Source organism: Pyrgilauda ruficollis, unplaced genomic scaffold (genome assembly GCF_017590135.1).
Source record: "Pyrgilauda ruficollis isolate IOZ18807 unplaced genomic scaffold, ASM1759013v1 scaffold58, whole genome shotgun sequence".
In the NCBI taxonomy this organism is placed as follows: Eukaryota; Metazoa; Chordata; class Aves; order Passeriformes; family Passeridae; genus Pyrgilauda; species Pyrgilauda ruficollis.
In genome coordinates, this window is record NW_024527488.1 from 1,022,510 (window position 1) to 1,042,103 (window position 19,594).

The 19,594-nt window shown below is 40.5% G+C and overlaps 1 protein-coding gene across 1 annotated transcript; it reads left to right on the top strand.

Moving 5' to 3' along the window:
- Positions 1–127: 127 nt before the first annotated feature.
- On the top strand, positions 128–16,497 carry ADAD1 (adenosine deaminase domain containing 1). The gene is made up of 14 exons (XM_041482300.1): positions 128–256; positions 589–786; positions 1,640–1,813; positions 2,239–2,406; positions 2,931–2,993; positions 3,498–3,620; positions 3,744–3,867; positions 4,071–4,241; positions 5,039–5,265; positions 5,759–5,996; positions 6,384–6,516; positions 6,647–7,675; positions 14,775–14,945; positions 16,452–16,497. The coding sequence occupies exons 2-12, from the start codon at positions 600–602 to the stop codon at positions 6,758–6,760; spliced, it is 1,722 nt and encodes a 573-aa protein (XP_041338234.1). The 5' UTR covers positions 128–256; positions 589–599; the 3' UTR covers positions 6,761–7,675; positions 14,775–14,945; positions 16,452–16,497.
- Positions 16,498–19,594: the final 3,097 nt, after the last annotated feature.

Sequence of the window (19,594 nt, forward strand, 5' to 3'; positions counted from 1 at the left end):
CTCCCTCAGCTCCTCCCTCAGCCGCAGCTGCGGCCTCGCGCCTCGGCCGCGCCCCTCACCAAAGGGCGGGAAGGGCCGCCCCCGGCTCCGGCGGGCTGAGGCGGGCGGGCTGCTCGGAGCTTGGAGGCCATCGCCTCAGGGCGGCCGGCACCTCCCCGGCTCCTCCAGCTTCGTGTGCCCTCCGGGGTGCTCCGCCTGCCCGCGGGGTGTGAGCGCTGAGGAACCCTCCACAGCAGGAGCAGGGCAGCAGGTGCAGGTACGAAACCCTTCAGCTCCAGTGACGGCCTGTCCTGGAAACTTGAGAGGGATCAGCTTTGCTGCTTTCGTTCGCCTCACTCCGTCAGGAGAGTTGGCTTGAGGAGTTGGTGTGTCCTTCGAGGGGCAGAGCCGCGTTAGGCGTGAGGGACGGCGGTCTAACAAAAGGGAGAAGTGGCCGCCGTGTGGGGAATGATACCGGGTCTGGGTTCTACCCCAGCCCTGGGCGAGTTGTTCCCGGTGTTCCTGTGAAATAGCTTGACCAGGGGAACTGCTGGGGTTTTTGCAGGGTGTTTTTACTACTGGCAGCGTTAGTGAGTTAAGTTTCCTTAGGTCGGTCGGAAATGGCGAGCAGCAATGGCTGCTTTGAGGGTGCGGCAATGTTCGCCTTCGACCCCGCACATGAGAAGATTTTGCTCCCCGAGGTTCTCAGACAGCCAATTTCAAAGGATCTCTCCAAGGCTGTGACTGCAAGGCTGAATCTTCCACCTTGTATGACGTGCAGTGAACCAGGGGTGGTGAAAAATCCAGGTATAGTTTGCAGTTTATGCACCGGGATTGGCTGCTAATGCTATTGGAAGTAACTTTGCTTTTTCTTATTGCAGTATTTTCTTACATGACTTATTTGGCATCTCCTTAAACTTGTCCCTCCTCTTCTAAAGTCTTTTTGTGTTGGAAGTTTTTTTAGCCATTTGTTGTAGGGTGGACTATGTAGTAGCAGTATTACCTGCTTATAAAGTTCACGTTAAAAAGTACTGTAGAGTGACAAAGTATAGACTATGTTCTGCTGCATGAATTTTTATAAATAACTTGTGAAGTGTTTAACTGCAGATGTCCCAGGATGTATTTTGAATTGCTTTGAGTAGTTGTGTTGCGGTAAAGACGCTTAAAAATGAGGATTTCTTTTACTTGTGGGTTGGAAAGTGGTTGTACTTGGGTATATCACATCCCTGAAGTTGATAATTTCATCCATCCAGTGGTTGCTGAAACTTCTATAGTGTCTTAGAACAAGGAGTCCTGCTGCTGCTCAGCTTTGTGTGGAAAAAACACAGGTTCCACTGTTTGGTGTCTGCCATCAGCAAAATTGATTTGATTGTTGATTTACAAGAAAGGGGAGGGGGGTATATATTGCATTTTTTTGTAGTGTATCTCTCTGTATATATTCAGAGATTAAGGGATTTACTACAGCAAAAGGTTTGATGCTTGTAAAAGAGGATGCACACACTGCTTTGGAATTGCTGTTGTTGCTAATGTAGGGTTAAGTACAAAGCAGTAATGCTCTCCAGCAAATTTTGGTTTGGTTTTTTAAGAAGCATCTGAAAATCGTTTATTGTAAGTAGATTTTCAGGGATTGCTTTCTGTTCTCGCCTTAATTTTGTTTAAGGATCTTTCCTTTTTAAAGGAGCTGACACCACCACATTTTCAGCCTTTCCCTCACAGAGAGACCTGGATTTGATTGAAAGATACAAACAGGGAGTAATAAACTCAGTATCTGCCTTGCACCTATTTGCCAAAACACACCAGCTGCAGCTTGAACTGAAAGAAACGAGCGTGGCAGGTAAACACTTCTGCTGCCAAATAAAGTGGTGTTTGCTTATCCTTGAGAGTATCTGAGTTGATGTGACGGTGCTGATGCAGCTGAACCTTGTTTACTGTTGATTGCACTGCTCCCTCGTAGGCTGGGGGTTGGCTGTTCTTGCGTTGCCTCCACAGCTGTTTGTCATTTTGAGGTGCTACAGAAATTGATCAGGTGACTTGGATTTAATTATGGGTGTTATCAGAACTTCTGTGAGGAGTGGGTGAAGTGAAAGCTGCCAAATTTTTGGGGGGGGGGGGGGGTTAGGGATGAGGGGTTTTACTTTGGAAAAACTGTCTTTTTGTCTTGTATTTGTTCTAGGAATTAAAATAAGGACATAAAGCTAGGGAAGAAGTGCCTTAAAATAATTTCACTGATTGCATTTGCTTTTTTCTTCTCCCTTAAAGGCGATGTCATAAGGCCTTATTTTGCCTTTTGTGCCGTGATAAATGGTGTTTGCTACAAGACTGGGCTGGGAAAGAACAAGAAGGAATCTAAATTAAATGCAGCTAAACTGGCCCTTGCTGAACTGCTGAACCTGGAGACTACAGGGGCAAAGTCTTTTGAAGATTCAGGTAACAATTGTAGCAACACTTAATTGGGCCTTGAAATGCTTGGCTTAATGGTGTCCTGTGCAAAACATCTGTGGTTTTATTAAGTGCTGCAGTATTGGTCTCTGTCAGGTTTTTTGAATTCTTGGGGCAAATCTGTGGTGTAGTTCTGAAACTGTTCTTTATTTTTGTCATTTGTGTATTCATAGTTGCATCAGCTGATGCCAGGAATACTGAAGGAATTAAGTCATGGCTGTTGCACTTGATTTGCTATTCACTAGGTGCAGCAACATGAAGTACATCTCAAGTGGGTTTGAAGTTTTATGATTAAAAGGGTTCCCCACTGAGGTGCTGCTTTTCAACAGTTCAGTTGCCATAATATTTTATCTTCTTCTGAGTTTTGTTGTCTGAATCTCATTCTAATTTTACAAGGACTTCAGAATCAGAATAAAAAGTTCATTCAGAATTAGAAACTTGCTGCAAATAGTGTGAGATACATGTTTAGAAATCAGGCATGTCCATCCTTCAAAATGTTCTTCAATTCTTAGCTTTTCCCTGTGTTCCTGCTGAGCCCCGACCTCCAGGAAACTCTGCTGGTATTTCAAGGACTGGTAAGGAATGGTCTTGCTTTTTCACTCTTGATTCAAATTGTTCAGCAAATAGTTTCTTTTTAAAAATTTTTCATCTTTTAATACATTTAGTGATCTCTATGTTGTTAGTATTGTTTTAAACATATTTGAAGGCTGTAAGAACTGGTATTACTAGGAGGGTTCCACAAAAGGACATACCTTCAGTAAATTGCTTGAATTCAGTGAATTTCTGTCACCAGTCTACACCAGTAGTAGAAATAGAAACAATATTCTCTGTCCTTACTTGAGCTAGTGTGCAGTAGGTGATCAAACTTGGGCTGTATCTGTTGTTACTGTCATGGACAATACATCAAGTATTTGGGTGTTCTTGAGCTGTTTTTAATCCTGAGGGTCTTCAGAATCCCAAAAGTATGTGTGGTTGTGTTTATACCATGTGCTGAGGGTTATAATTTAGCGAGTTGCTCATGTCTGCTTTTTCTGCTGCCTGCAAATTTGCACCTTGATGGATTCTATTGTTTCATTTAGGAGGAGAACATACCTATCAAAAACTCTCACAAATGCTTGAGGAAGTGTTTAACCGCCTGACTAGGCAACACCCCGAGTACCAAAGCTGTGGCAGCTCCCTGGCTGCCTTCATCATTGAAAAGGGCAAGTCTGGTTTGATTGTGAGCTTTGGGGAGTGCGAAACCTGCTCCCACGGAGCACTGAGAGCTTGGGAGCAGCTTGGTGGGCAGCCAGCCCGGGTGAGCCCACCACCATCTCTGGTTTTAGGTGGGCAGCAGGAAGTGGTGGCTCTGGGGACAGGAGAATGCAACTACAGCCGGCGCTTGGAGTCCTGTGGGAGGCTCTTGCACGACAGCCATGCCATTGTCACTGCCAGGCGTTCCCTGCTCAGGTGGGAACGTCTCTGCAAATCCTTCCCTTGCCGCCAGTTTGTGTCAGTTTCACTTCTGCACTTGAATTCTGTAGTTATGTAAACAAATAATAATAATAATAATGTAAATATGTATCTAGATTATATATAAATACATAATAAATTATATAATGTATTTAAAATAAAGTATTTAATGTAAAATGTATTATTTATTTTTCTTTTAGGTATTTGTACAGGCATCTTTTGCTGTTCTATAACAAAAATCCAGCCAAGGCAGAGAGATCCATATTCTGCACAGCCCCAGGCTCAAAGCTGCTTACCTTAAAGCAAAATATAACTCTCTCTCTCTACATGAACCAGCTTCCAAAAGGAACTGCTCAGTTAAAATCAGAGGTGTAAGTACCATGGCATTTCTCGAGATATAGTGGAAGATGAATTTTTATCTTGTTTTGGGAACATTAATGTACAGGGTAGTGATAAATATGCAATACAGCTCAATATGAAGATACAGAAAATTTCTATATGGGTTATGGTTTATTGGTTTTGTTTGTTACAGACAATAACCCGTTAACCCCTTTCTCAAGATACTGTTCCAACACCATTAAATAATGAATTTAACCACTGAGCAAGTGGATGTAATGATTTAATGCCATCATATGCACTACAAGATGGGAGTACAAAAAGCCTTGAATTTTGGAACAAAAAGCACTGTTTTGATGTCCTACCTCTTTATAACTAAGGAAAAAAACTGTTTTACTTCAGAACAGCCACTGGTTTGTCTCCCTTAGGTGTTGTATCTTCTTATTTAAGTGTTTTGAGTCACAGTGTGAGTTACGTTTTAAAGGAGATTTTAAGAACCTTACAGCTGTTTTTTTACAAGTAACTTCTGTTAGAGTGTGAGTGGACAAAAAGTGACAGCTTGTTTGCAGCTGATTTTTTTAATGTGTGCATTAAAATTAGACTGGTGGGTAAGATTAGATTGAGTGGCTATTTCCTATTTAAATACTGATTTCAGTATTCCAGGCACTCAAGCAGCTCAATCTGGTGTTTTTAAGAATTACAGACATTGAAGATAATACAAGGCCTAGATCTACTGATAATTTTTTTTTCGGAAACAGCCTTAGATACCGCTTACTGCAATCTCTGATCAGAGAGCTTTCTCACTGAAATCCATTCTCCTGTCCTGCCGTAGGCATCTCGGTCCCCAGTCTATATCTGCTTACGAAGTCAGCGAAGAACTGAGTCTGCACGTTGCTCTAGAAGGCAGGATTTACCTGGCTGTTTGCTGTCCCCCCAAGACTGTCAGAGTGAGCAGCATGTCAGCTGGTGACAAACTGACCAAGTGGGAGGTGGTTGGTCTGCAGGGAGCCTTGCTGAGCCACTTCATCGAACCTGTGTACATCAGCAACATTCTCGTGGGTATGTTCAGTGCGAATTCCAGGTGGGGGGGTTGTGTGTTTCTGTATTTCAGTTTGATTGCGTTTTATAAAGCATGAACTAAACCAAAAATTCTTTGAAGAATTACAGAATTGTTCATTGAGATGCAGTGGACCGAAGTGTATTTATTTAGTAGGCAGTCAGAAGTGTTGTTGGATGTGAGGTAATGTGGGCAAACTCCTCAACAGATTTTCTAGTCTGAAAGGTTGAAATTCTGTTTTAGCAGGGAACATAAAGAGTTGGTGAAAAACAGTGGTTCAGAAAAAGAAAACATCCAGTGAAAATAATGGTGCCTCCAGAGGAGAAAGTGGGAAATCATTTTTGTTCTGTGAATTGAATATTGGAACTGATCTTTACAAACCTGAATTTTATGTGAAAAAAATGACTGCAACAGATTAAGAATGCAGAAATGTCTGCATTTTTAACTGTTTAATTTTGTGTGCTTGTATGTGACTGATCCTGTCCTGTTTACTAGGAAACGGCAGTTGTAAGGATACAAAAGGACTGGACATAACCATAAAGCAGCGTCTGGATGATGAACTTATTTCAAAGCTTCCCGTGCATTACCTGGTCAATAGGTCTCATATTTACTTGGTGAAAGCTGCATTGCCAATCCAAACAGATTTGAACCAGTGGTCGCTTAGTTTGAATTGGACCTTGTCAGATGCATGTCTGGAGGTTGTGGATGGATTAAGTGGGAAAACCACTGAAAGGTCAGCATTTATCTTCATTTTGTTGGATATAATGGGTTTGTGCTGGTTTATTTGAGTATTCAGTTTTTAAGCTATGAGAGAAATTCTCTCCTGTGTTAGTGAAAGCATCCTGTGATTAGGTGAAGTTTTTGAGATCTTGTAAGTTCACATTGAGGTACCGAGACACCAAACAAAACAGTTCTCTCAGTGGAGATTGCCTGTAGTAGTGAAAATGTTTTAGCTTTCACAATGCATAAAACTAATTAGGATTCCAGTTGAGATGCATTCCAGCATGATGGCATTCACAAAGTGTTAGGAGGGAGGGGAGAACCCCTGTAAGGATTAGAGCATCTCCATGTAGTGAGTTTGTTCCCGAGTTCCATCCCCATTTCCCCGCTCTGCCCGCAGCTCCCCGTTCCGCAGCGGCACCTGCCTGGCCAGCCGCCTGTGCAAGGCCGCCATGTTCAGCCGCTTCAGGATGCTCACCAGGGAAGCAGGACGGGCTGACCTGCTCCAGTTTGCAACATACCACGAGGCAAAGGTGAGCTGACACAGAGAGGGTATCACCTGTGCAGTGTTTGTGCTTATAACATGTTGGTGGTAAAGAACTCACATCTCTGTAACCGTAATCCTTGAGATTTTTCAAGGTTTTTTCTTTTTTCTTCTTTTAGGTTAAATCTCAGTTGTACCAAGAAGCTAAAAGCTTGCTGCAGAGCTACTTAGAACAACACAGTTACGGATCATGGATTGTGAAGTCTCCACATATTGAACAGTTCAGTGATTGATGGAGGTGGATTAAATGTCAAGCCAATTTGAATGATCTGTTTCAGTAAATAGAGTTCTGAGTAGTAAAATGTTCAACTTTAAGTTTGTAGTTACAGGAAGAAAACAATTCCAGAGCTGCTTCTTGTCAGTTTAAATGCAGTTATTAAACCACCTGTAATAGTTCAGTCTTTTCCCAAAAATAGATGTTTCCTCATAGGTGGGAGTATCCAACAGCTTTGTTCTCCTTTGTCCCCCAGTGCCACCTTATTTCAGCTCACTGACCCTGACTCCTGCAAATCCCCACCCTGTGAAATTAGCATGTTTTTTTCCCTGATAGTTTCAGGGTTTCTGTATATTGATTTCTTATTTTTCCTCCCTTTCTCATAACTTTAGAAAAGAAAAAAAATCACTAAAAGCTGGGTTTCTTTAAAAAAACCGCATACTAACATGAGCGTCTTTCAGGGAGAAAAAAGAAACGGACCGTCTGTGCTGTATTTGTAGGCATTCCTCCTTTGCTGAGAGCTTTGTTTAATGTGAATCTGCCAACTGGCTTATTATTTATGTTGTTTGTGCTAGAAGAGTTAAATAATAATTTTTGTATTTCCAAATGTGAAACCTGCAATGACCAGCTGCTACTCAACTGTTCTGTGATGATTACTGGCTCTGGTAGTACGTTTAAAGCATGCAGGTGTCAAAGCTGTAATTCAGAAAATAATGTAGTACAATGTAGTACAGAAGTCTCCAGAAGCAAGGTTTTTGCAGCTTCTGTGGTTTGCCTCAAACCCCATCAGTGTTAATGCTTATGGATGAGTTGGACTCCTGCGCTGAAGGTGACTTCATCACTGCACTGACAAGTCCTAGTGGAATCATCTGCGTTCACAGTAATCTGGAAAATAGTGCCTGTCCCAAGGGAATTTACTTAATTTTAAGTCCTGGTAAGAACATGGTAGCATTGAGAAGGTGTTGTTAAGTGCCACGTTTGGAGTTGGTGTGGTCTTGTGAACAGTTATGTGTTTGAGCTAAAGTGCCATGTTTGGAGTTGGTGTGGTCTTGTGAACAGTTATGTGTTTGAGCTAGGTAGTACACCTGGATTATGTTTGTGATTCCTGTAAATCATGCAAGTGGGGAGTTAGTGTTCTCATACATCAGGGATAGTGAGCGTAGTGCTGAGTCATGTTTCACCTTCTTAGTTTTAGAGGATTCTCAAAGAAGTTCCTCCTCCTGGTGTTTGTTTTTTTCCTTAATCTGTTCTTCCAGCTAGTATGTAGAGTCTTCTGTGGGGATGATCTTACGGTGATTCACAAGTTGTTGAAACTCGCTGACTTGTTACTGCTTGGTCCTTGACCTTTTTGTGACTAATGTGCTATCTTGTTTTCTATTACTGTCCCTTAACTTTTTGGGGTTGTGTGGTGGTTTTTGGTTTATTGTGGCACGTGTTCCACAGACTGCTTGTTCCTTGTAATGTTTTCTAAGAATGCTTGGGAATGGCCATCATATTCCGGGCTAGAGCACAGTGTTGCCTTTTTGCAGGGGTGTTAAAAGTTCAATAAATGTCCTTGACAATGCATTAGCTGTATCTTCATGCATACAGATGATGGGAAGTAAGATACATGTCAAATCTGACATAGACATAGTATACCACACATGTATTTGCAGTCTGTACACTCCTGGATTGTTTTTTGTATGGACTTAGTCTTCTGCTGAAATATTGGCACCAAGGTGTTTACTGTTGTTGACTCAGAAGTATGAAATATGCACAAGTACATACTTATTACAAGCTTTTATTGTGTGCTTTTTGTTAATTGAACAGCAAACTGAAATTTCCATGGAGCTTAGGTGCTGCCTTAGGAAGAGATGTTTGTTAGTGAAAAGGATGTGTTTGGTTTGACACGATCACTGTGTCCTTGAGCAGTAACTTGATGGCACCAGTGTAGGCCCAGTTCTTTTATCTGGATTGTTCTTTGATTAAGTAGTAGCATATGCAGCATGCACTAAGCTAGTAAATGGAAGCATGGAGACGTTGCATCCAGGTTTTTCCTCAGCTACTTGAGTAATTCTGATATGTATGATCAATACAAGCTTGAGAGAGGCAGGAGTGCTGCAGTTCCAGTGCTGAGGCTGAAGCTGTATTCCCAACAGCTGTGTTCCATGCACACGGAGCAGGTGTGCGTCACACAGATGTGGCACAGAGCAGACAGAGGCAGGTGAGTACCAGCAGCAGCAATCTGCGGCGGAGCTCAGCCTCTCCCCTCCCTGCTTGAGAAGAACTGAGCTCACGGGGGAAGAATGGATGTACACATGGATATGGAGTGGGGTGGTGTGTGGGGGTGTGCTTACCAACTCAGGAAGCTCTACCTGGCTCACACAGCTGGAGTTACACAGGGTGACCTTCAGGAATGGTACTTCCCAGTTGCGTGCCCCCAGTGAGACTCCAAACCACATGCTGCTCTCTCTACTTCTCTGCTTCTCCCTTCACCTTCCCTCTGCAGTGGGATGGAGTAGAAAATTGGGGGCAGAAAGGCAAAGGCCGTGGAGTTGGGATAAGAACAATTTACTACAAATGGTGATGGTTCACATGGGGAGGGAAAACCCCAGTAGTAGACAACAGTGGACAGCTCCCTTCACCATTTTCTGAACCAGAAGGAAATCTTCCCTGCAAGAGGATCCCTTTCCTCCATCCCTGGTAATGATGTGAGGTGATAGAGAATGACCTCTGTGTCTTGGCTGTGCTCTCTCCTGGATGGAACCAGAACATTATTCATCCTTACATAGGAACACAGATCTCATTTCCATAGTCAATGGCTCTCCCTCCAAGATTTGAGTTCATTTGAGTTAATTTGGCCCATCACTGTGCGTTCTGTCTATCCTAGATGTACACATAATACATACAATATTACACAGTTCAACATTACAGACTGTTCTCACCCAGAAATCAAATTGCCTTCAAGTACAAATTGCATTTCCCCATCTCTCTGCATTACTGGCCGTGTGCCCGTGCATTTGGGGGCAAAAAGCAATCCCACAGCTGGTTTTGCCTCTGCTTGAGGCAGGGCTAATCCACTTATGATGTCATGGATCATACCATGTCACGCCACTTCTCAGACTTCATACATTCAGGTGCATGTCACATAAATGTCATGTGCCACATATGTTCACACCCCTGTTGTGTCACGTGTCAAACATCTTGATTTGGTACTAAAGCTGTGCAATCAATTAGGAGAAGGCAGCTCAGGAAATCAATTTTGATAACTCTTTTTAGGGGTTCTGTGGATTTTTGACACATAGCACGGAAAGGTATGTCTAGTCAAGTTCCCCTTGTTACGCATTTTCAGATGCTTTTAACAACACTCTTGTTCTCTAAAGGCATCTTTTAAAACTTAGGCAAATACAGAAGCTGGTCCTGCAGATGCTGTTTAAGAATGTGAACCTTCCTGTAATTAGATGTAGATTTGACAGACGTAACCATGTGTAGCACAAGCATCTTCCTCACACCTCAGCTAGCTCTTTGTGTCAGCAGTCTTTATACAAGTATTTGAAAAAGCATTTTGAACTTCTTGCTGGAGATGCTTTGTGTGGAGCAAGGTAGCCTGAACGTGCTTTGAAATTCAACATTGGATCCTGGCTACTGTGCAAGTGTGATGTTATCCCTAAAACTAGAGCCAGGACAGGCAAAACCTCCTTTTTCCATGTCTCTGAACCTGCGTGTGTCTCAGAATAGCCCAACTCCAAAGCAGTTTGTGCAGATCAAATGCCACAAAAAGTGTATGTAGTTTCACACTGGTTGTGTTTGTGAAATTGTTAGTGAGCTCCAGCTTCTTCCTTTCCTTATGAATGCACGGGTGAGTATCTCTCTACCGTCCTTTCCTGCTTTCTGAACTATTTGACTGTTCCTGCCTTACTGAATGCTTACTGTTTAGGGATTTAGGACATGTCTTGGTTATTCCACGTGGGATGTCCAGCTGCACAGACTCACTCCAGGATAGGTTTAACCCGACTGCCAAAGCTGAGGGCTGTTGGGCTTAAGGAAATAATAAAGAAAGCCTTACTTATTAAGAGAATTGTATTTAGTGAAAGCTGCTCCTTTGCTCTCTCTCTGGTTGCTGAGAGCTGGGGCAGCACTGCCACAACACTGCCCATGGACAAATGTCTGAGGTGATACTGAAAGAGGTTTGTTTGCAAAGCCGTATGTTGTGGGTGATGCTGTTTCTTTCTACATGCTGCATTTAAGAATTTTTAGAATAAGAAGGAATCTATGTAAAGAGAAGGATTTTTCTACAAAGACTGCCAAGGTAGAAGGAATTCTTAGGCAGAAGTTTCTTGCCTGTTTGCTCATCTTCTGTGTCCTGTATTCAAGTGTTTTTGTTGTTACTATCCTCTGATTTGAGGAGAGGGTGGGGCTTATCTCTTTGTGGCTGAGGTGACTGACAGTATTTACTTTCCTGAGTCCTTGTGGGTGGGGACAGAGCGCTCCTTCACCGTGGGAAGAGAAGGTGAGTGGAGAAACAGGCGGCAGTGCTGTGAGTATTTTCCCAGTTTTGGCAGAAAGCTGTCATTAACGCCCATTTTCTCTTTACAGCATGCAAGGAAACTGCTGTTTTTTCCATTGTTAGTCTGGTTTTAAGTCTAAGGTGAAGTACTCCATACCACACCCACCAGGAAAGCACATCAAAGTCTAAACGATGATAGCTGATAGCTGTTGTAGTAGGCTCACTTTCATCAATTATAGCCTGCTTTGTTAGTATTGACTTGGGGCTTTTGTGTAGTAAAATATGCTCTTACATTGTTTCTCTGTCACAGAACTGAGTCCATCTGCGTTGGGTGTAAGGGCATTTCTGAGGTTCCACAGAAAGATTTTTGACAATGCAGTGTGTTCACATGGATTTATACATTCGTCTTCAGTTTCATGTCAGTTCTGTTGTTCTGGGTCTTCAGTTACCTGCACAGTTGTTATTTCAAGTGTGTTACTGTTTTCATAATGCTTCCCTGTCTCTGAAGAATTCTGAGAACTATATATTTTGCTTACACCAATGAGAAAAATGTGTCCTGCAGGAAGCTTGTGTAGATGAGTAGTACAGCTCAGGAAAAAATGAAGTTTTCTTTTCTGAGGGGAAGCAATTTGGTACTCTATACCTTGTGCTGTATGCCAGCATAAACTGCCATTTTCTATTGCTTAAAAAAGGTTATCTGCAGGTGTCTTGCTTTGAGCCTGGTACCTGCACACTTGCTTGCTGCTGAATGCTTCACTGGGGGTTTCTATGTGTTTTTTAAAAAAAAAATAGAGTATTAAGTCACCTGTAAAAAGGACAGTGTCATAACAAAGAAGACTTTAGACATGATTTTTATATGTCCATGACATTTATTAAATATAATCCGCAATAACTTTTAGTAGCTTTTTCAATAAATAGTTGTCTCAGGTTGTTGACAAAGTGACAATGAGTTTTCCAAAGAACGTTGAGCCCCTAGGGCTTACAGAAAGGATCAAGTGTGATCTTAGAAGAGACTCTTACCACCCACATTAAGAACATTTAGTGGTCCCAAAATGGACAAGCTAGTAGTATGCCACATGGCAAAGTACATAAATTATTCAGAATTAAATATTTCAATAAATAATGTAGCAGTAAAAATAAAAATTGTTATAAAATTTGTTTCTGCATAGATTGCAGGAATCTGGTCATTTCTTGGTGAAATTCAGGAAACTTTTTCTTCTCATTGGCTTCACACTTCTTGCATGTCGAGTTTGAGAAATGAGGGCCCTGCAATACAGAGAATTTTATTGATTGGTGGTAACTTCCTTGCTAGCTGGTTTTAACAATGGTGCATCAATTTCTGTAAAGATTTTCCTTTAACAAAAAACAACCCTTAATATTTGTAGCCTGAGGAGTACACCTAAAATGCTACAAGGATCTCTAGGCTATGGATTTTAGTCTAGTAGTATGTCAGGGTGTACTACATTCATCCTTGGGCCCTCCAGTCGTAAACTTTTTAGAAAATTGCCAGAGTTTTCAAAGCCATTGCTATGTAAATATTTGTTATGCTTTTGTCAGCATAAGATGCTTTGCATGATTCAGCAAAGAAAAGATATTTTGTTAAATGTTGGCTTGTGTGACCCGTAGGGCTCAAATCTATTTTACTGTATTAGATTGCCGTGCAAATAGATGTTTTCACGTAGTTAATGTTAGAATTTTTTGGTACAAAAGCCTGTATTTCGTGAGTTGATAACACAGATCTTGATGTATGAACGTGCTGATTTTGGCATGGTTTTTCACTAATGGTGAAACACTTTTTTTTATTTCCTTTTTTTTTTTTTTTTTTGTAGTACTTGAAAAAGATTGCCTACCATAAACTCCTCAAGATTCTTCTCGATATTTATTACAGGTTGCTTGTACTCCTCTTCCACATCTTGTTTCAAGACCTTCAGTTCTTTCAGGAAGCATGCTATAGTAGTGTAGTTGCACTCCTAGAACAGTCAGCAAAATTGTTATATTAGTGACTTCTCTTCCTTGTTCCAGTTTCCAAAATCTCAATTCCGTGGGTTTTTTACCCTCATCTCAGGAACTGAGCTGTTTGTTTTCTGCCGTGCATTACAGTTCATTTTTTTTGCCCTCAAAGTTGTATTGCGGGATGTTACATGTGACCTTAATTCTGTAGATTTTGAAAAGTGAGTAACCTTTACAAGACACTTGAAGTGTTGCAATATCTCTTGGGGACACAAAGCTGCAATATATATTCTTGAAGTGAGCCTTACTCCTGGTTGCTATCTGAAAATCATGGGTTAGCAAACAGGTGGCCTCTCCTAGAGGCATCTTGAGTTGATGCACTTTGGTTGCTCTATCTCATTAGTCTGCATCAGTGCTGGCTTTGGAACAGGGTAAATAAATTTACACACCCCTTTTGCAAGCTGTTTCAGGCACTCGCTGACAATACCTTACTGATCAGCCCCAAACATTTGCATTTAAGACTTGGAGCTCTGAGATAGCCAGATCTTAATGCTGCCAGCACATGAGAAAAGGGACACAGATAAGGAAGTGGTTGCAGAATCTGACTTTAAATCTATACTGAAATAAAAGTGTTGTTAAGTGGGGAAGTCTTCTGAATTAGAAACTTACCAGAGGTTCAAAGCAGCTAACAGATAACTTGTGTAAAGTTTTTAACTACTTCCCAGTACTAAATAATTCACGCTCTTGTTTATTGGGCTGTTTGCATGCTGAATGAAAGGTAGTACAAATCAGCAGCCTGTCTGCAGTAGAGTATTCGGAATACTCTCTGCATGCTGATGTGCTGAGTTTCAGAGAGAGGTGACCACAATGATGGTGTTCTTGTGGGAATAAGCCTCAGGTATTAACTCAGTGCTATACAACATAATGTACAGCTTATGTATCCAGAAGGGCTTGGTTAAGTTGTATTCATGAAGAGAATTAAGTAGAGCATAACTGAGTTTCATCTTTGATGGGATGCAGAAAACTTAAAAAACCTTAAACAGAACCAACTCTGCCTCTGGTTTAGATAAAGTCTAGATATAGTCTGGCTCTACCTCTAGTTTAGATAAAATGTGGGTGATTTCATGTGGATACTCCTTTAATCTATTTCTAAGTCTGGTTTCATTCTTAGAGTTGTTCCTGTGTCAGAGTTAACAGTATTGCCTCCTGCAAATCTTATACCATCTTTAAATTTTTCATGAACCACTTTTTTCCTGTGAATTCAAGCATGTTTTAAGCAGAATGAATACAAAGTATTCATTTTGTGTTAATTACTGCACAGAGGCAATGAGATAATATTGCATATCAGCCTTTTAATGCTTGAGAATAAAAAGCAAAAGCAGAAGTTCCTTTAAGAAATTGCACTCCCTAAATTGAATTAAAACTGAAAAGAAAATTCAAACTCACCTGTCTGTCATTCGGTGTGTAAAAGTCAAGAAAATCCTGTAGAGAAGGAGGGGGAATGTTAATTTTTCTGAAAAAATTACATAGTAAAAACAAATACGAATTAATCTTCAGATAGAAGAAAGTCACCACTTACATTGTTGATGTCTTTCAGGAGTTCTAAATCAGCTATTGAAGCTTGAAGACGTGCCTCTTTTTCAGTCTTATTAAGAGGTGCTCCATAAACTGCAGTCATGAGAATTACTGCTCCAACACAGCCAAAGATGAGGGCTTTGCACATCATGTCCGTGTTATCTGGATGCCAATATTAGAGTTGGGATGGAAGGTGAGAGCTGATAAGTTGTCATTAAGCTGTTCAGTGTATTTATACTCTTCTTTCTGGGGGGGAAAAAGATGGGGGCGTCACGAAGAAGAGGTTTTATTACACATTTTTTCATATGTTCTACCTGTATGGCAAGAATCATTACTTTTGTTTTTCCTCCCCTGATGACACTTTGGAATTTTTATCAAGCAGGAGGGATTTTACCTACATTCACTGCTGTAAGAGAAGCCCACACTCACTTTTGGCAGTGTCTCTTTGTGCTTCCTGCATGAAACACTTTTTCCCTGCGCTGTCCTACTCCCCCATAGAAAAGGCCACAGAATATACTCCTGCCATACAAAATGTTGTCCTAAAGGTGTATCTTTTAATCATTACTTTAGTGAAGAAGAAAGAAGCCTTCTAATTTTAGTAATTGTTGATTAAACAACAGGAAGAAAGTTGGCTTCCTGTCTGAAGGTGGTGTTTTTACCTGTCATCTTTCGCAAAGGCAGCGTAAGCTTAGGTGCCTAACTCAGTCTTTATAGCATCAAATTTGTAACATTTATGAAAAAAATCCATCAGAATCCCTTGTTTGGAGATGAGAAGCTATTCCTTCTATTGCTCTTTATCTTAACACTACTCTTTTTTTCTTGTGTGCAACTTTCACTTTTCTGCAGCTTAGAGTGAAAATGCAACACTGTAAAATGTTTACAGATTTTATTGCTGATATCTAACCCGCTGCATTTTGTGGTGTGTATCACAGCACTGAAGTTGATAGTAGGCAGTCATTTGACACTGAACTCTGGCAAAGATAGTATTGCTAAATTGTTTTCTTTTTCTGCTTCATGTGCCTGTTGGCTGATTTCTTTGGGATGTGAAGTGTTTAAAATTCATGGTTTCCTTCATTTTGCATGTAGTTCTGAGACAAATACTCCCCCTGCTGCCCAGCAGGTTCTGACATTATGTGAAACATGGTTCTGCTCAGTGAATTCAGCTGCTGAAGCTGTGTGGAATAAATTCTGGTTTGCACACTGCTGTCGTTTGAAGTTTGGTAGCATTTAGGATATGCAGGACTGGGTTAGTAACTATTTCACCTGCCATTGCATTATGGAAATCCACATTGCATGTTCTGATCCTGCCATCAGAGAGGATGTGGATCTGCTGGAAGTTGGTTAGAATGCACTTTGACTTGGATTAAACACAGCCATTAGTATAATTATTTTTATTAGTGTGTGTCTGTCCCTTGGTCATTGACTCAGTGCAAATTAGCAATGCAATCCCAGCTCTAGAGAACATCTTAATTTCCTGGTTTTGAAATAAGTACAAGCATTTCATGTCTATGGTCATAAGCAAGTCCTAGTAGTTATTGGAACTTGTAATTTTGTAATATTTGTGCAGTTTCAAACTTTTTCTGGCACCTTATATTTGTATCTTGTATTTATTCTGGATAGTAACCAGTTGGTAATGAGGTGAGCGGCTGAGCACTGGTTTGTCAACTTTTCTGCAGCTTCCTACTGTTTTCTTTTTCAGGTCTTGGAGATCTTAGACAAAAAGAAAGCCTGAGCATTCTGTCAGAACTTTTCAGCAAGTTTGCAGCCAGGTCAGTACAAAGTAGACTATTCTAGTTGTAGTCTAGATGTAGTTGGAAGCAGCTCTTTATCTGTTCATTCTTTTCAAAGACAAAGAGGCTGGCACATCCAGGCAAGAAGATGGAATCTTAATAAGCAGCATTTAATAAATTGTGCACAGGATTTTGAGTGATTCATTTCTGCTTAACATTGTGCTATAGGATTTGTTGTCCAACAGGATAAAGCAACAGATCTTGTTTTGACCATTTTTATTGGATGTACCAGGTGAGGAAGAGATGGCTTGGAATGTATTGATGAGCTGAGAAACAGCAAACTCTCAGTTAATGGTAGCACACAACTTTGCTGTGCTGGTCGGATTTCAGTTATCATGCTCAGTCTGTGCTTATATTTATTACAGGACAAGGAATTACTTGGGGTTTTATTAATTGATTTAATCCTCCCAGCTTTACTTCACTAGAGTTGCTAGCATTTTAATGGGAAATGAAGTTACTCTTTTAAATTGTCCTGAATCACAGAGGATAAAGTAGTGCTACAAACACTGAACTGGAGAAATCCTGCCTTAAAAAGTCATGGGGCTAGGTACCAGTGACCATATCATACAGTGGGATTTTTTTTTGTTTTAATGCACTATTATGAAAGGTAAGTTGATTTGTATCTCATTTTATCTCCGAATTTAATTACACTAAAACAATGATATAAGAAAATGCATCCTGACTGAAAAGCTTTAAGAAACACTGTAAAAGTCTTGCCCACATTTTCAAGGAAGATTAATTAGCAGTAAACCACATATTTTAAAGAGAAACAGGATTTGTGGGTCAGGGAGTGGGAAAGGGAGAAGATTCTTGTTTTAGTGGATTGTTTATACTTTTGGTAGTACTTGTACCTAATTTAAAGAAGAAGGGCTGATTTTCTCTTTTAGAGAGTGACTAAAAGTAAATGGCACACACTCACTAAACCCCTAATCTGTACAACTTCAAAGTCTGGAAAAGTTTTTACATAGGATCTGACTCCTCTCAGTTTAGACTTTCTTTTCTTCTAATCTGAAAACTTCCATCTTTGGGGTTTTTTTGTTTTGTTTTTTCATTTTTTCATTTTCTGCCTTTGAAAACCTGCTGACTGGTGAATTTTGGGGACAGGTTGTAGTTTCAGGGAGGCATTTGGCATCTTGTTGACCAAGGTGCTTGCCTCCTTTCTCCATCCCCAGAACAAAGCAGTATTCAGCTGAAGTGAATGTCTTGGTTGGTACTTTAGTTCATATGCAGGTTTTTTTCCAAACTCCTATTGCAGTACAAGAGTACTGTCAGTAGAGTCAAGGAACCACAACAGAGTTCATACATCTGATGAAAGCAATAACCAATTTTTGATCATGGTCTGTTGGTTTAATATTTTCTAGCTGTGTTTCAGAGAATTGTGGGGGAACCAAGGTTGACTTCTGCTTGCAGATCTCATAATTTTAAGCAATAGCCTGTAGAAAATAAACCTTTAGTATTCCTGTTCTGCTCAGTAGAGAGACTCGTGGAAACATGTTGAAGATTTGAATAAAGGTTTGAGTGACCGTTGTTTTTAAATTGATTTTACACCATCAAAAGGAGACATTTACCACTTTTCTTTAGCCTTTTCTCTGTCTTTCTCATCTTTTTGCTAGATGCTAAAAGTAGAATAGTTTCCAGATAAATGCAGCGGATTCCCTAATGTATTAGTATTTAAATGTAGGAGTGAATAATGGATTTAGCTGGTTGAATATTGTACTTGATCAGGGACACTGTTTCAGGAGAAAGTGCCAAAAAACCCCAACCCCAAAGTGAGTAATTGTTAGAGTGAATTTTTCCTGCAAGGATGACAGTGGGGACTTTTTTTTAAGAAAGACTTTTGGTTTTGGAGGCTTGACTACAATGATCTGGAAATAGTTGACAATTGGGAATCTCTTCACAAAACCAATGTTTGCTATAATCGTCCATTGAAAGGACCAACATTAAGAGGGAATACTTTAAAAATTAAAAAAAAAAAAGTTCTAGTTATGAAAGAGCCTGTCCTTGGGGAAAGTAACTTTAATCTCTCCTTAGGAGCTGTGTGACATGCAAGTTTCATCTTTCTAAAAATCTTGTCTGTGGTTGTTCAATAGGTGTGGATTTAGTTAAGGTATGGGGAGCCCTTGGTGTTTCCTGTCACTGTAGGCTACTTTTCAGGAAGTAATTTTACAAAGGTTATGAACTTTGGAGTCAGTGTTTTTGTTTTCTGGTAAAATTTGGTTTGATTGCAAGTCTGAATGAGAAGATGAATTACTGTGAGAGTTATGGCCGAATGCAAAGTTGGGAAGGTTGATCAATAAGGGGTAAGAATTAAGGTTGGATGTAATGCACATTAAGATGGTGTGCTGTGTTTACAGATGAAATAGTTTAATTTTTGCAAAATTCCTGGGTGAACTTGAATGGCTTCTTTTTGTCTAGGGATAATCTATCTTCAGGAGGTCCAGCATATATTATCAAGGATGATAAGTCCTGTTTACTCATGTTTTCCTTTTACATCCAAATGGACTTTGTAAAGCTGTCTTCATAGTGAGGTGTTGCAAAACTTTAGTTACCAACTTCTTCTTAGTACCAATGTTGTTGGTATACCCAGAAAATAATACAAGTGTTAACCTCTGCTAGTTTTGGTTCACACTTCTCTTTAGGTGCACAGCTGTAGAGACCAATACAAATGCACTGCTGATGAGGCACAAATCTGTTAGGGAAAGCCAAATGGAGGTGTCCTGCAAAGAGGAAATCAAATTAGAGCATCCTGGTGAATTTAATATGAAAAAGTGCTTTGTTCTGGCTGGAAAGAAGCAGGTCTGTCAGCTACTCTGGGTAGCTCAAATTAGAACAGTGCTTGTTTTCATTTTGGAATGAGAAGTGAAAGCCCAAAGGCAAAAGATTTCTGATTTTCAATATTATTGTTTTGCAGTGGAAAAGAGACTGGTACATACACTGACAAGCCAGGTTGTTGCCAAACTGTTTTCAGGGTCTAGATTTAAGAAATGTATGATAAAATGCAAGTTGAAATCGCTCTACTGGGTCAAAAGGCCAGTGTCAGGTTATAACCATA